The following is a 17,915-nucleotide window of genomic DNA, read 5'->3' as shown; positions in this document are numbered from 1 at the left end:
CTATTCTGTAAAAATAAACCTGTAGAGTTAAACAAAACATATGTGAGAAATTAACAGGCATTGTTTTCTGCAGAAGACATATGAAACTTTGAAAGCTGCATTTCTGGGCAAGGAAGACTAATATATATCTACATTTACCACTTTACCACAGGTTTTGTCATTGCAAATGTTCACTTTTCTCAGCCCACTTTTGTTGGTGGTATTTTAATTGTTCACTTCTTGCTGTAAATTTGTGTTGCGTGCCAGTAATAATTGGTGCAGCGAGCGAGTAGGTGGAGGGATATAGGGCAAGTAAATATTGACTGTGTCCTGAGAGCTGTTTCAACTCAGCCATGCCAGGTTTTATGGTATTAACTAGTTCTATACCAGATGCCAGTCTTTCACACTGGGTCATTCTACATAGTTGTAGGCCTGAAGAAAAAAAAAGTCTTCCTTACTCATTGTTCCATGTGAGTGAGAGAACTGTGAGTCAGCCCACTTAGTGTGTGTGATAATCTGGATAGTAAGTGTTTTCTCATACTTCTGTCATCTCAAGGTCATGTCCTTGGTGAACAGCATGCAGTCTTGTTAAATTATGTCATCATTTCAAAGCAGACATATTTAAAGTATGAGACATAAAGTATACCTATAAAAGTATAAGACTTATTATAGATATGGCCTCCTGTTTTGTCTTTTTGGAATTTCTGCTGCTGTACATAGGAAGTTGTTGAGCTTTGTAGAGCAGATATTTGTATTGCTTTCAAGGTGCTTTCATACATATATGACTCAGCTTTTTTTTTAAACCTTCCAATGGTCCTGCATTTTTTTGTGGTTCTGTTTGGGAACCCGTAAAAGAATGCAACTTGTCAAAAGAAAGTTAGTATATCCAAATATGGTCAAATTGGGGGCTTCAAGGGGAGTTCAATCTGGACATAGGGTATTGCATGATACAAATAATTGTGGCACGGCTTGAACAGTATTACTGGGTATAAAGAAATTGTGATGTCAAATACAGATTTTTGAGACTGAAGGCACCAGTGCTTGGGGTGGTAGATTTGGCCTGGTTTTTCCCCTTTTTCTTTGTTAAGGCCATCCATTGTCACCTCTGCTTTCTATAACAAGGGGCCCACTACTTTCTATACGTAATGTTTTGAGCCTTAATAGTGTCAAAAAATAAGTTTTGTTTACAGCACAGTATGTTTGTTTTCTTTGTTTAAAAAAATTTACATTTTTTGGGAGTAGCTTTGAATGATCTATCACTTACCCCCAAGCAGTTCATACATTGGAGTTTACCTATCCATAAATTAGGTGCCTGTCCCCTCTATGCTGTGATAGTGTGGCCCTGTGTGCCTGCGCAGGAACGTTTCTGGCCTGGCCAATTAAGTGGCTGCAGAGTCCGAACCTGAAGGGAAGACTGGGAGAAGATGGAAGCACTCTTACTACTGAAGAGAGCTCACAGCTCAGCGCTGGGGGTGAGGTGGGTGGGATTGTTTGACAAGTCTGCCATAATGTGCTAATATGTGGTGCATACAAATAAATTATAGCATAAAGCTCCTGAGGGCTTTTTTTAATGTGTATGTTTAATTCCACTTTAAGAGTATTTCGTTTATTCAAATGATGGGGTAGGTAGCCAAAGTCCTACCTCGTCATTGGTCAAAATGTGGGGCTCCTAGCACCTATGGTTCTGGAGATACGGGGCTCCTTGCGCAGCCTATCAGAAGCTACATACAACATGGCCAGTTTAAATACAAGCTTGCACACGTTGTTTGCAGCAGACTGAGAGGATGAGTTCACAGTACCTCTCCTCATTTCTTCTCAGTCACTGAGCTCAATGGACAGCTTGGAGCCTTGGGCCAATGGTAAAGCTGTCCAATAAAAATACTGCAGTGGAGGCTGTCCTCTAAAAGACAAATGTTCCCTTCCAGCCCATCCCTCTTAACTAAAAGGAAAACAACATGGGTTTATGGGTATAAGATTTACCCACAATCCCATGTTTTTCTCACACAGTTAAGCAGGAGAATCTGCTGCTGAAAAGGTTTTTTTTTTTTTTTTTTTTTTAATCAAGCTAAATCATATATTATTATGCTATATGTTATAACATAATAATGTATTATTTATCTCTTTAGTGTGAAATTACTGGTTTGAAGTTATAACTTCAAACTTCAGTAATTTGTCCGTTAAGCCACCTGCTTAAGTACAGTTTTTGAAAATATAGTAAATTACCCTAAAAACAATATATAATAGTTATTTGTATATTGCATATGGTATTTAATCACTTGCCACCCAGGCCAATTCTGACCGTTCTCTCCTACATGTAAAAATCATATTTTTTTTGCTAGAAAATGAATCAGAGGGCCCTGCTCCTTAGAGCTTACAATCTAAGAGGGAAGGTCAAGAGATACAAGAGGTAATAACTGTGGGTGATGTGCTGATTGAGAAGATAAATGTACAGTTGTTAGGTGGGGGCCAGATAGGCTTCTCTGAAGAGATGAGTTTTCAGGGATTGTCTGAAAGTGGATAAAGTAGGAGAAAATCGGACGGATTGGGGTAGAGCATTCCAGAGGATGGGGGAGGCTCTGGAGAAGTCCTGAAGGCGAGCATGGGATGAGGTGACAAGGGAGTTTGAGAGCAGGAGGTCTTGGGTGGAGCGAAGAGAACGATTAGGTTGGTATTTTGTGACTAGGTTAGAGATGTAGCTGGGGGCCAGGTTGTGGATGGCTTTGTAAGTTATAGTTAGTATCTTGAATTTAATTCGGTGACTGAGTGGCAGCCAATGGAAGGATTGGGTGTAGCAGAAGCTGAGCGGTTTGTGTGGTGGATGAGCCTGGCAGCAGCGTTCATGATGGACTGAAGTGGGGATAGCCTATTTAGAGGTAAACCAAAACTAGCCAGTGCCTCACCAGCCACTGACCTCACCACACGTCCCTGCTGTACGTTGAGCTGTGCATGTGCAACTCTGTGTAAATCCTGTGCACATGTGTGGGAGGAAAGTCATCACTCACTAGCCAATCAAGATGACCAAAGACACACCTGCAAGAAGCTGGAGAAAGTTAACAGCACCGGTGAGGGAGCTCATAGACGTCACTTCGCTGGAGCACAGGTAAGTATAGGCAGGAATTTCTTCATTTTTTTTTAAGGATGACCATTGTGTAGCACTGCAGAGCAGGAAGAAAGAGCCTGTGCTATGTTACAATCCAATATGACTACCCCCATGTACCTACTGTATAATTACAAACTAAACACGGGAACTAGATTGATAAAACTATAGCACACTCTCATATGATTATTTTCATAAAACTGATTTCCTTTACATGTATATCTAACAATATTGACAACTCTATACATTTCCTTTAAGAACAACTCCTGCGGTGCTTAAGGGTAATAAAATAGCACGAGACTGGATGACTTGTACCTGCGGTCTGTATTTCACAGAAAGGTCCTCCTCGTTTCCAAGAATGTTCATCCTTTAACAATCATTGACATGCTGGTCTAAAAACTGTGTGACTCATGGGTGCTGAAGTAATTTAATATATGGGACTTGGGAGGTTTCTTTGCTGGAAATGTAAATAAACAACTTATTTATCATACTGTTAGTCACAGCAAGCAGAATGTGCTGAAATACGAGGCTGTCTGGAGATCAGGAACACATATACACTGGAGTGATAATATGGATTTCCAAGTAGCAAAGGTTCTTGCAACTGAGAATCCTCCATGAGGAGTATTTAGCCACCTGTATAAAACCTACATTTCAATAATCTATGATCTGCTAATTTATAACTCCATATTTTGTGTCCATTCTCTTAATAGATGTTTAGTTTAAGATCCCTTTGGCATCTCTGCAGAAAGCTAACACAGAAAAAAAAAAGATTTTGTGAACATCTCAGCCACTGGCCAGACATGCTCCTTGGTTTTCTCATAATTCTGTTGTCTTTTCAGGTTTTATGACCTAAAGTGGTATTAAAGCCATAAATCTAAACTTTATATATTTCAGCTTATCAATGCTTTTTTTTTATTATTTAAAACAAATCTCCAAGGCATACAAAAGAAAAAGAAAGCAAAATTAGCCATGGACACCACAATATGTCCAGTGGCAAGGAAAGGCTTCACAGAGCCCAAGAAATTACAGTCATCTTACATAGGATGGTGTACAGGATTTTAAAAGAATAATCGAGCACACACATTCATATATAACAAAACGGAAACTTTCATCAGCAGTGTAACAAAACCATAAACTGTTGAAGATTACAGAGGGGGGGCAACTAGACAATTAGGATATGGAAGCCTCTGCCCAGTGAGAAGCAAAAACATTGAGCCATGGCTGCCATATTTTGGTGTTTTTTTGGGGGCAAGCTCTACCCATATAGATCAATTTGTAGTTGGGTAAAGCAGATTGCACCAGATGATAAATCTCTACCGTAGGATGGTTGGCATTTTTTAAATTCAACAGAATGAATGACCTTTGCGAGCATAAGAGTATCAGGTGAACCATAATACGACTGTGAGTCAGCAGTACAAAAGCATTTTGAATACCGAGTAAACCCACCTCTGGAGTTTTAGGAACCTGGGAGGTTCAGAGTAGTGTCCACAAAAGAAAATAGATTATTCCAGAAAGTGAAAAGAGCAATACATGACCAAAACATATGTAGAAGGTCAGCAGAGCTTTCCCCACAATGGGGGCAAGAGGCCTGTGCCTCAAGTCCCATTCAAGATAATTTAGCAGGTATGTAATGGAGATTGTGGATATATTTGAAGCAACTGAGTTTATCAGTGGTACTCATGTCTTGAAAAGAGATCTCTGTAGCTTTTTCCCATAATTCCTCCATGGGAGCAGGAATATACGAGAGACCTTTCCCGTGCGAAGTCATGAAAAGGTTTGACCCCGCAACCTGCAGGTAACTGTAAAAAGTGATGACTAATTTAGTGTATCCCGAGTCGTACATCAGATGCTCCAAGGGGGAATCCGAGAGCTCAAGTGTCGGAGCCCTGAATGGCATATTTGAGCAATAGTTATTTAAAACAAAATGTTATCAATTTGATTAATTTCTTTAAAGTGGTTGTAAACCCCATTCATGAAATTTGACCTAAGCATATATTTCTGTAGTGTTTATCTCTCTCCAAAGCTCTAAGTTCTGTGTCTTCCTGCTGCTCCGTTCCTCTGTTATCAGCAGAGTCACTTCTGACAAGCTGTCCGACACACGCGATAACAGCAGCTTAAAATTTGTGTTGGGGAGGGTGCTTAACATACACATTATAAGACCAGTGGTCGCTATTTCTGCTATCTCCCTGGCCACCGATCTTGTCACTTCCCTGCTGTAGTTCTTTGCAGCGAGTGATGATGTAATTACACCCCTGCTTGCTGTAGTGGGTGGATCCAGGAATCTCGGGCTCCGGTCTGAGCTACCCACTGTTGCAGCATCATTTGATTGACAGGCTAGAAGACTCCTAGTCCATCTCAGCTCTCCATTCCTGTGATTGGAAGCCTAATGCAGATGGGCACTAGGGTCAGTGCAAGTGCCTCTCCTCATAGCCAAATGCAATATTTGTCTGTAATGTGCTTTTTAATGATAACTGTTCAATGATTGATTATAATGTCATATAATAAAAACTGTATATTAAATTATTGTTTGTTGCTAATCCAGCTGTCGCCGAGCAGTGGGTGTAGAGAAATGTAATGTGTGCCAATTTTACTAAGAGATCTGGCAGTTTTTTCTCTCTGCTTTGCAGGGAGAAGAAATGGCCAGATCACTGCTCTGTGTAAACACAGGAATCTGTGCTGTGATTGGATTTAGCTGGTCTCAGCTGTAAACCATTGGGGGGAGGCAATAAATACATAAATTTAATTAACCAGAAATATGACATTTACTGTAGTAGCTTAGACTGGTATTACACAAATTTTGTGAGCATTTAAACCGCGGGGTTCATTATGCAGTAAAGCCTGGTTCACATTAGTGTGATGAGTTTTGAATGCAATTATGCATTGCAGGTGCTGTGCGATATTGGTTTAATTGCTGTGCAATTCTCATGCTGTTTCGGTGCTGTGCATTTTTGGATGCAATTTTAACTACTACTGCTAGTACCAGTACTACTGCTATTCCTACTACTCTGTAAAGGGGGAGAATAGTTTTGCAAAAAAAAAAAAACGCACACTGCATCACACTAAGATAGTACAGAACCTTTCTCCAAGCTCTTAACGCAGTCATGCATTGAAAACAATACTATTTCCAAAGCCATGAGATTCTGGGCAACTCTAGTTGCATCAAAAAATCGCACTATTGTGAACCTGGCCTTAAAGTGCATATCCAATTGATCAGTGTTCCCTTAACTGAACTTTTTTTGTTTAATCGGATTTTATGAAAATTTTACGTAAGAAAAAGTACATGCTTATGGAACACATACAGAAATGGTATGGAACATTGCAAAAAAAGTAGAGAAAAATGAACAGTGCAATTGAAAGGAAGCAACATGTCATTAGAAACATCACTAATATATAAGAACCTTAACTGACCTTTTAATTACCTTTTAATGTTTTTGTCATCTTGTTAGGCATTGGAGGTTTGGAAGACTTTGTCCTTAAGTCTGCAACATTGTCCACATCACCAGCATGTCCTCCATTCATTCCTCTTAGCTTTGAAGCCACACCAATTGTCCGCGTTGCTGTGGAACCAAAGCATCCAAGTAAGTAACAGATAAAATGAACTGTGGTTTGAATGCAGTGCATGGAGGCTATACTCTAATGCTGGGATCTCCAAACTTTCAAAACATAGGGCCAGTTTATTGTCCTTCAGGCTAGGGGGGCCAGACTGTGGCCAGTAGGAGTGGAAATTGTCCTGACATCAGTGGGAGTAAACATCACCACATTTATTATGAGGTGGAAGAATAGTGCTTGATTGTTGGTATCATTGGTGGGAATAGTGCCCCATTGTCGGATGTCATTTTGACAGAATAGTGTCTCGTATCAGTGGGAGAAAAGTGCCCCAAGGGCCGGATAAAGACAAGCAGAGGATCGCACCCGGCCCTCAGGCCGCAGTTTGGAGTTCACTGATCCAATGCAACCTTTTTTTTCAGGTCTCGGCATACTCCGGCTAAAAATTATTTTTATTTTATCAACAGTTCACAGTATATTAGCTGATCGGTAAGCTGTTGGTATAAAAATAGTTAATGGACACACAGATAGCCATGTTGTTAGTGTGTCTCTTGAATTGGTGGTCAATGGAGAAATACCTTCTTACATAAAGGCCTCTTGCACACTGCAGCTTGAAAAAGCTCAGTACGGCATTTATTTTTTTAATTATCTAAAATGCAGCCCATTGTTTACAATGTGCCTGTACACACAGGCACATAAGCAAGCGCTGCATATTCTTAAGTAAAAAAAAAAATTGAAAAATATGCGTTCCCGATCAGTATTTTGCACTAGTACTTGCATATGAGCATAAATATTAATGAATTTTCCCCTAGGAATGTCTTGTGCTCACGAACACGCATAAGTACAATCAAAGCAGATGCCTGAAATTTGTCCAAAAAAAGCAGATGCTCTAACGTCAGTACTGTGTGCAACAGGCCTAATGGTCACTGCGAAGAATGCCCCATTACAGTGATGGCCAGTCAGAGAAAGTCCACCACCCATTGGTCATCAGTGGGAAAAGATCCCCTTAAATTAATGGTCATTGGTGCAGGTGCCCCCTTACAATGGTGGTCAATTGGAGAATGCCTGCTTGAATTGTTGATCAATAGGAAGAATGCCTCCTTAAATCTGTGGTTATTAGAGGAAAAAGGCCTCCTTACATTGGTGATCAGTGGGAAAAAATGGAGATCACTGGAAAGAATGCCCCCTTAAAACCAACTATGGTTGTGATTACTTGCCTGACAGATGAGAGGAGAAGCTTTTCATATGGTTAGCTTTGCTGCTGGCTCTGCCGGTGACACTAGTGCCAGCTGCTCTAATGTAACCTTCCTTTAAGAGGTAGTAAACTCTGCTTTTTGATTTGTACCTACAGGTAGGCCTATAATATGACTTACCTGTAGGTACAGCAAATACCTCCTAAATATGCACCCTTTAGGAGATATTCCAATGTGTAGTAGCCAGTGATGTCACCAACACATGCGCACTGTGCTCTTAATGGACAGCATACTCGAGTATGCTGTCCTCTGAGAGTGCTGTGCCATGATTGTGACTCCTGCTCCCGTGCGTGAGAGTGACGCCATCACACCTCAGCCATTCAAGCAGCTGGAGCCCGCGAACCTGGAAGGAAAACCAAGTGAAGATGAAATGTCTGTCAGCAGTGAGAGGGCGCCACTGGAGGGATCCTTTTTTCTTAGGTAAGTCTGACATAATGTGCTAGTATGTGACGTCTACTAGCACATTATGGCCTAAACCTACAGGGGGACCAGTTTACTACTGCTTTAAGTAGAATCAAAAAGAAATTACAGATGAAGAAAACCAGGCCAAAAATGCCTTTCTTCTAGAATCCTGTGAGCGTGCCTCTAATCTCCCCTTGCCTTTTATATGTGGTCACTACAGAAAGAGCCAGGGGGAAGATGATTTGCTTACAGCTAGAGAGTCAGGGAGATCTAATCCTTCCCTTTGTCTTAGAACCTAGTGGGGATGATGTCAAAGAAATTCAGGAGAAAGGTACATATACTGTATCTGACCTGCTTCTGTTTTCAAGAGAAGGGATTCAAGACTTTTAGAGTTTAGGTTCACATTGACAGAAAAAAGTACTTTAGACCAGTGGTTCTCAACCTCAGTCCTCAAGTACCCCCAACAGGCCATGTTTTCAGGGTTTCTTTGCTTTGCACAGCTGCTTTAAATCAATATCATTGACATGGTATTGATAAGAGCTATTTTATCTAAGGGAAGTTCTCAAAACATGGTCCATTGGGTGTACTTGAGGACTGAGATTGAGAACCACTGCTTTAGACTAGTTAAATATTCTGTAATGATCAATTAGCACTATGTATGGATAAAGTTTGTGTATGCTCCCATTTCATACCACTCTCCACGTTTGCCTCCATTAGCCCCTATGTTTTACTGTTATTAGACCAACTTAGGGACTGGAACTCATATGGTTAGATTGCAGCACACTCTCTTGGGGGATGTTCTCCAGATCATGGAGGTGTAGGCCTAATCTATTAATATGTATTTATCTGGTCACAATTTGTTCAACTGTTGTCCCACAGAACCGAACATTCATTATTATCATCATTTCACTGTTATGTAATATTAACATATCTCATGCACACATTATGGTTAAATCAAAATGGACCCGAGTGCAAAAGCTGAAGATTTGCTATGTCATGGGGAAAATGTAGTCATTGTAATTGTGCCCAAGTTGTAATCCTGTGAATACAACCTAGAACCTCTGCACTGTGAGATCTGAGGCACAGCTGCCTCTGACTACTAGTCTCAGGAGATTGGGGAGCTGTCACTATTCCTAGTGGTTTTCTGTCACCAATTCTAGTGGTTTTTCTTACTTGAGGCTCTGACACTAAGAAGCACTGACTCTACCAAGATGGCAGCCTCCACGTAGACACAGTGCAAAACAATGCACGGTAAGTCAATAATGGTAAAAATTAGCTGCAAGGTGACCATGGGCAGTACTGGTGACTAGTCCTTTGCCTGCCTTTTCTGCACAGCTTCTAGAGTACAGGTCTTGTTTAAAGCATAATTTTTAGTTTTGGATAGAGTGGAGAGGGATTATAACAGTTTTTATTGCTATCTGTGCCCCTGTGTTAGAGAGATTCTCTCTCTCTATGTGTCCTGTTTACCATTATCATTGAAAGTGAAAGTAAAAGAAAATCCCAAATTTTAGGTTGTCCCCAGAAAAGTAATAGCAAGGAAATCTTCCAATGGGCACACTAGTTCTGGTGACCTGGGGGACCCCAAGGAATTCCCTTATTTTGCAGGGATTTCCTCTCACTTCCTGTTTTGACTATGGGACACAAACTGAAGGGAAATCTCTGCATTGGGACACAGATGGCCCAAAAAATTCTGACAGGGGTTATAACCCTCCCTTACGCTATCCAATATATAAAAAAAAAAAAGTTTTGCCTATAGTTCTACTTTAAAGTTAAAAAAACTTTGTTTTAAAAAAAAAATGTAAATAACAAACATTGTATACTTACCTGCTCTGTGCAATGGTTTTGCGCAGAGCAGCCCTGATCCTCCTTTTCTGGGGCCCCCTGCCGGCGCCCCTGGCCCCTCCTCTTCCACGAGTGCCCCCATGGAAAGACTCCTAAGTACCGCCAGCTTCTGCTAGATGGGCACTATAGTGCCTGCTGCATTTGTGCTCATGTCTGGAAATAAGTTGCAAAGCCGTGGCCTAATAACACACTATCCTTCTGGAATAACCATGACATACCAATCCCAGGAAGCAGTGGTGCCTGGCCTAGGCTAGAAACCAACCAGGCAGGCAATGTTCCTATGCAGTACAAAAACTAACCCAAAGGTGAACATTATATTATTCTTTTGTATATAAGGGAGGATGCAGGGACAAAATAACATGTTTTATTGAGTTAGTTCCACTTTAAGCTGATCTCTGACACCAAAGGTTTCCCATTACTTTCCCGTGGGCATGTTTACCATTGTACCAGACAAGGTTTACATGTGTTAGTAATTATTGCAAATTACAGTGTAAAAAGTCCTTGTACAATATGATTCAAGTTGATTGAACTTCTTTCCTTGCAGACTGTCATATGCATTATTTTTGTTGGTCAACCTGTAAATTTGGAGGAGCAGCCTGTTAGGTAGAATCATTAGCTGCTTTTATGGTCGCTGAGGTTGCCAATTCACAACCCAACTTTTTTTTTACAAGACAAATTATGACAAATTTAGATGTTACTTCCAGTCATTTGGCTATGTAGGTGCTGGCGTCTGGACAGATAGTTTTCTCATGTTGATAAATCTCTTTAATTGTTCAGAGTCTGTTCCCTTTTCTCTCATACAAATGGCCCCTTCACAATGCATGTACAACGTTTCTTATCAACCAAATTGAGGAGATGTGTTTTGTTGTAGAGTCAGTTATAAAGATCTTCCGGTGTATGTAAAATGTTATGCAGCTTTATCTGCCCAGTAGACAGTAGTTTGTGAACATATAGACCAGCCTTGGACAGGACCACGGGTTGAAGGAAAGAAAATAGTTTAATCCCCCCATCAACACAGTCAGTGTTAATGGGGGAATCCCTGCCACAGCGCTATTGTGTTCTACCGACGGGAAGCCTTCCTCACTGGCAGAATACAATGATCACTGCTGGCATCTATAGACGCCGGTAGTGATCATGTGAAAAAAAAATGACTTGCCAAAGTCGGACATAGATCGAAATTCAACTGGTTCATTCGATCCCTCTATGGTCAACTTTGGGAAAGTAACACCCCCCATAGATGAAAAAATGCAAATTCACCATCGTTCCAAAAAGATGTGTTTTATGTGTTTGTTATGAAGATTTTCATGATAAACTTGTGAAACACATCTATTTGGAGTGCTGGTGACTTTGCATCTTTGCGTTTGGTTCTGGCAGGCCATTTACATTATATATAAAAAATCTATACACTCCTGTTAAAATATCAGGTTTCTGTGATGTAAAAAGAAATGAGACAAAGATAAATATTTTCAGAACCTTTTCCACCTTTAATGTGATTGAAAAACAAACTGAATTATTTTTTTTGGGGTGATGAAAAACTAAAATAATGTGGTTGCATAAATGTGCACACCCTCTTATAACTGGGGATGTAGCTGTGTTCAGAATTAAGCAATCACATTCAAACTCATGTTAAATAGGAGTCAGTACACAGCTGCCATCATTTAAAGTGCCTTTGATTAACCCCAAATAAAGTTCAGCTGTTCTAGTAGGTCTTTCCTGACATTTTCTTAGTTGCATCCTACAGCAAAAGCCATGGTCCACAGAGAACTTCCAAAGCATCAGAGGGATCTCATTGTTAAAAGGTATCAGTCAGGAGAAGGGTACAAAAGAATTTCCAAGGCATTAGATATACCATTCAACACAGTGAGGATAGTCATCAAGTGGTGAAAATATAGCACAACAGTAACATTACCAAGAACTGGACGTCCCTCCAAAATTGATGAAAAGACAAAAAGAAAACTGGTCAGGGAGGCTGCCAAGGGGCCTACAGCAACATTAAAGAAGCTGCAGGAATATCTGCCAAGGTTGAACTTTTTGGCCATAAGTCCAAAAGATATGTTTGGCGCAAAAACAACACTGCACATCACCAAAAGAACACCATACCCACAGTGAAGCATGGTGGCGGCAGCATCAAGCTTTGGTGCTGTTTTTCTTCAGCTGGAACAGGGGCCTTAGTCAAGGTAGAGGGAATTATGAACAGGAACTTCATCTTTCAGCATGACAATGACCCAAAGCATACATCCAAATCAACAAAGGCCCAGCCAGAGCCCAGACCTGAATCCGATTGAAAATCTGGGGTGACCTGAAGAGGGCTGTGCACGGGAAATGTCCTTGCAATCAGACAGATTTGGAGTGTTTTTGCAAAGAAGAGTGGGCAAATATTGCCAAGTCAAGATGTACCATGCTGATAGACTCATACCCAAAAAAACTGAGTGCTGTAATAAAATCAAAAGGTGCTTCAACAAAGTATTCGTTTAAGGGTGTGCACATCATATTATTTTAGTTTTTTTTAATTTTTACTTCCCTCCACCTAAACAATTTCAGTTTGTTGTTCAACTGAGTTGTACAGTTTATAGGTCACATTCAAGGTGGAAAAAGTTTTGAAATTATTTATCTTTGTCTCAATTTTTTTACATTACAGAAACCTGACATTTTAACAGGGGTGTGTAGATTTTTTATATCCACGATATGAGCATCCATCATTACAAGATTCAGTACTCTTAAGAGTACAGCATCTTTTTGGATTTTGGAGAGTCTTCCCATAGATGTGGCAGTTGATAACTAAAAATACTGTATATTGCAGTGAATCAGAACTAGAATCCTCCGTAACCTGTTTAAAAATGGTCTAAATTTCCTGTAACTGGCTCATCTGCTGATTCCAGGCAAGAAACCTCTTGACTTCTTCAGGTTTTTAAATAGCAGTTTCCAGTAATGTGCTTGATGGGTCTGAAGTATTTTTCATCATCTTCACCATCATATTTAAGGCAGGTCCTGCAGTAGAGCACATTTCAAGCCCTTTGTATTTCAAACTGAGAGGAATGGGAAATCCATCTACATGATAGTAAAAAAATTACAAGCACTTAGTACCTGCATGCGGTATGATACAGAGTGATTTCTTCAGAGGCATGAAAGTGATGACTTGTGTGCAGGCTTTTATCAGACCGCTCTATGAGCCGGCAGAAAACTCATTTTTGGCCATAAAAGGAAGTTCATGGAAGTTATAAACTGGTGATTAGGATCATAGGCACCCAGTTATCCCAAAAGCTCCAGATGGCGAATGATTTTAGCACTCAGTTCTGCACTGAAAATTATTTCTGAGATGACATTAATAGTAGTGTCGGAGTCTGCAGGAATATAATCAAACTCTACTGTAGTAAATGGAAAGGCAATCTCTAATAATAATGGTATTGGTATGGACACAAAGCTCAGAACAATGAATAGTTACAGTGTGTTGAATTCACGGTAACGTCAATATCTAAAAAATAGATTATAGGCATTTGGTAACCCTGCTAGACTAAAGCTACACAGCTATGTTCTTGAATGATCTTGTTTTCCACAGAGGCCGTTTTCTCTAAAGTGCCTTTTAACCTTAGATATGTGTTGTATATTTGTTCAGTGAAAAAAAATACATTTCATGTCTGTAATTATTGCTTTTCAGTTGGCCACTTTCATACAAGATGCACTAAGCAATAATACATCCAAAAATAATTTGATATGCGCAGCACTTGTACTACTGAGCTACAAATTTTTTAAAGGCTCCTTCAAAAAGCATTAAAACATGTCAGGATCTAATTTCTTCTAATAATGCCTAGTATTTTCTTTTTTTATTTTGCACTTTGCCTTTCTTCGTAAGCTGAAGACCTTTGGTATAGTAACACTGCAAAAAAAATAAAAAACTATACATTTACAGTATCTCACAAAAGTGAGTACACTCCTCACATTTTTGTAAATATTTTATTATACCTTTTCATGTGACAACACTGAAGAAAATTACACTTTACTACAATGTAAAGTAGTGAGTGTACAGCTTGTATAACAGTGTAAATTTGCTGTCCCCTCAAAATAACTCAACACACAGCCATTAATGTCTAAACTGCTGACAACAAAAGTGAGTACACTCCTAAGTGAAAATTTCCAAATTGGGCCCCATTAGCCATTTTCCCTCCCCAATGTCATGTGACTCGTTAGTGTTACAAGGTAAATTTGGTGTTATAGCTCTCACTCTCTCATACTGGTCACTGGAAGTTCAACATGGCACCTCATGGCAAAGAACTCTCTGAGGATCTGAAAAAAAAAATTGTTGCTCTACATAAAGATGACCTAGGCTATAAGAAGATTGCCAAGACCCTGAAACTGAGCTGCAGCATGGTGGCCAAGACCATACAGCAGTTTAACAGGACAGGTTCCACTAAGAACAGGCCTCACTATGGTCGACCAAAGAAGTTGAGTGCACGTGCTTAGCGTCATATCCAGAGGTTGTCTTTGGGAAATAGACGTATGAGTGCTGCCGGCATTACTGCAGAGGTTGAAGGGGTGGGGGGGGTCAGCCTGTCAGTGCTCAGACCATACACCTCACACTGCATCAAATTGGTCTGCATGGCTGTCGTCCCAGAAGGAAGTCTCTTCTAAAGATGATGCACAAGAAAGCCCCCAAACAGTTTGCTGAAGACAAGCAGACTAAGAACATGGATTATTGGAACCATGTCCTGTGGTCTGATGAGACCAAGATAAACTTATTTGGTTCAGATGGTGTCAAGCGTATGTGACGGCAACCAGGTGAGGATTACAAAGACCAGTGTGTCTTGCCTACAGTCAAACATGGTGGTGGGAGTGTCATTGTCTGGAACTGCATGAGTGCTGCCGGCACTGGGGAGCTACAGTTCATTGAGGGAACCATGAATGCCAACATGCACTGTGACATACTGAGGCAGAGCATGATCCCCTCTCTTTGGAGACTGGGCCGCAGGGCAGTATTCCAACAGGATAAGGACCTCAAACAGACCTTCAAGATAACCACTGCCTTGCTAAAGAAGCTGAGGGTAAAGGTGATGGACTGGCCAAGCATGTCTCCAGACCTATATGCTATTGAGCATCTGTGGGGCATCCTCAAACAGAAGGTGGAGGAGCGCAAGGTCTCTAACATCCACCAGCTTCGTGATGTCATCATGGAGAGGTGGAAGAGGACTCCAGTGGCAACCTGTGAAACTCTGGTGAACTCCATGTCCAAGAGGGTTAAGGCAGTGCTGGAAATTAATGGTGGCCACACAAAATATTGACACTTTGGGCCCAATTTGGACATTTTCAGTTAGGGGTGTACTCAGGTTTGTTGCCAGCGGTTTAGACATTAATGGCTATATGTTGAGTTAATTTGAGGGGACAGCAAATTTACACTGTTATACAAGCTGTACACTCACTACTTTACATTGTAGCAAAGTGCCATTTCTTCAGTGTTTTCACATGAAAAGATATAATAAAATACTTACAAAAATGTGAGGGGTGTACTCACTTTTGTGAGATACTGTGTGTGTGTATATCATTACAGGAAAGGGTACACCTATGTCGTCAGTAGTTCCTGATGAACCTAGTCATATCCCTTTAAGGACCAGAGGCTTCTGGGCAATCTGAACCGCTGCGCCTATCTGGTATTGTGCCTACAGTCAACGCTGCTGCTTCACCCTTTATCACCAAGGATGAACTGTCCTCGGCCCTAGCCGGGTTAGAGCACAGGATTGCTGGCAGGATTGCCTCCATCCTGCAGGGTGGCAAGAAGCGTGACAGATCCCCTTCCCTGGAGCCTCCTAGTTTGGAGTAGGAATAGGTTGAGGATGGGGAAGAGCTAAAAGCTCAGGATTCTGTGGAGGGCCTGGCGGATGAGTCTGCTTCAGAGCAATCTGGACAAGAAGATATCCAGTTGATGTCTCCCTCTCAGTCTCAGAGGCTTTTCATCCTGACTCTGACCAAAATAGTTTGTTCTGCCTTTAAGTTGCCTCTTGCAGAGGTGACTGAGCCCCCCTGGTCCTCTTGGGATCCCTGAGGCCTCTTCAGGCTGCACAGGCTTTCCCCCTACACCCCCCGCTGGAACAGGCAGTGTATGCTGATTGAAAACATCCTAATAGGATTTTGTTCCTCTTAAGAGTTTTTCCCTTTTTATATCCCATGGATGAAAAGTTTGTTAAAAAGGGAGCATGCCAACTGTAGATGCAGCAGTCTCTTCCTTAAACAAGAACTTAACTTGTCCGGTAGATAACGCACAGGGCTTGAAAGACCCTTTTGATAAGGAATTGGAGTCATTATTAAAGGCTTCCTTTTCTTTGGCCAGTTCAGCTATTCAGCCAGCTGTTGCAGCAATTGGTATCTGCCAATCCATAAAGGATCAGGTCAAACGGCCTTATAGTCCTAACCAGGAGGATGATCTGCCTGAAAATAAGACAGATATTCCTTGAGCGCTGTGTTTTGCTGTTGAAGCCTTAAAAGGATTCAATACAGCAGGTTTCTTGTTTGGCTCTCTTGTCTGTACATATGCGAAGACTTTTATGGCTTAAGAACTGGTCAGCTGAACTTCCTTGTGAAAAGTTATTGGCAGGTTTCCCCTTTCATGTGGAACATTTATTTGGTGATCATTTGGACAAATATATCCAAAAGATTTCCAGAGGGAAGAGTTCTCTACTTCAGGCATCCCTCGTTTAAAGCCTCAGGGACTGCTTCCTCAAATGTCTCAGCGCCAAGGCAGTTCCTCCACCAATAGGGTGCTAGGGCCAGGAACAAACCGTAAGTCCAGGGCTAGAAAAAGCCCTGGGTCCAAAATTCTTTTAAACCCAGCACTAAGCCCTCCTTTTGAGGGGACGCCCCCACTCCATTGGGCGGAGGGAAGGCTGCTGCACTTTGCGGACATTTGGAGAACAATAATTCAAGATCGATGGGTCACCTCAATGATATCCCGCGGTCACAAGCCGGAGTTGCAAGGGGTTCCCCTTTAGAGGTTTTTAAGATCCAGCGTTCCCTTGGATCCTCCAAAAAGAGACTTATTAGACACTACATCATTTAGTGCATTAAGGAGGGATTGTACAGGTTCCTCTATCTGAAGTAGCGAACCTGTTTTTTGGTTTAAAAACCAAACCGGGTCAAAAGGCCCATTTTTGCACCTAAGATCCCTGAACCAGTATCTACTAATCCAGTCCTTTCGGATGGAGTCTGTCCGCTCAGTTGTAGCCTCGCTCCAGATGGAAGACTTTTTAGCCTCCATCGATATAAAGAATGTGTATTTACACGTACCTATCTTTCAGCCTCATCAGAGGTTCCTGCAATTTGCAGTAGGGGAACATCATTTTCTGTTTGTGGCTCTACCCTTTGGGCTTGCACAGCTCCCCGGGTGTTCACAAAGGTCCTAGCCCCAGTACTGGGTCTTTTAAGGGCCCAAGGGATCCTGGTGCTCGGGTATCTGGACGACCTCCTGCTCAGATATCACTCATTACTGGCTCTAGTACAGAGAAAAACATGCACAGTGCGGTATTTGAAAAGCTTAGGATGGATCAGAAATACCGATAAGTCAGCCTTTAAACCAGCTCAAGGTCTAAAGTATTTAGGCCTGATCCTAGATACGGTCCAAGCAAGAGTATTCTTGCAACCCCCAAGGATCTGTGCCCTGAAGGATCAGGTGTGTCAGATAAGGGGCGCCAGACAACCCTCCTTCTAGTCTTCTAGGGAGGATGGTATCCTCCTTTGAGGCAGTGCCCTATGCTCAGTTCCATTCCAGGCCTCTACAACAAGACATCTTGTTAGCTTGGAACAGGAGAGGACAA

At 41.3% G+C, this 17,915-nt stretch overlaps 1 protein-coding gene across 1 annotated transcript in view; it reads left to right on the top strand.

The window, feature by feature from the left end:
* The window catches only part of EFL1 (elongation factor like GTPase 1), a 556,540-nt gene that overhangs the window by 424,365 nt on the left and 114,260 nt on the right, over positions 1–17,915 (top strand). The window contains exon 16 of the mRNA XM_073618573.1: positions 6,523–6,654. Coding sequence (XP_073474674.1) covers positions 6,523–6,654 — 132 coding nt within the window. The remainder of the gene's footprint in view (positions 1–6,522; positions 6,655–17,915) is intronic.

Source organism: Aquarana catesbeiana, linkage group LG03 (assembly GCF_042186555.1).
Source record: "Aquarana catesbeiana isolate 2022-GZ linkage group LG03, ASM4218655v1, whole genome shotgun sequence".
Classification (NCBI taxonomy): domain Eukaryota; kingdom Metazoa; phylum Chordata; class Amphibia; order Anura; family Ranidae; genus Aquarana; species Aquarana catesbeiana.
This window is presented reverse-complemented; position numbering and strand designations above follow the sequence as displayed.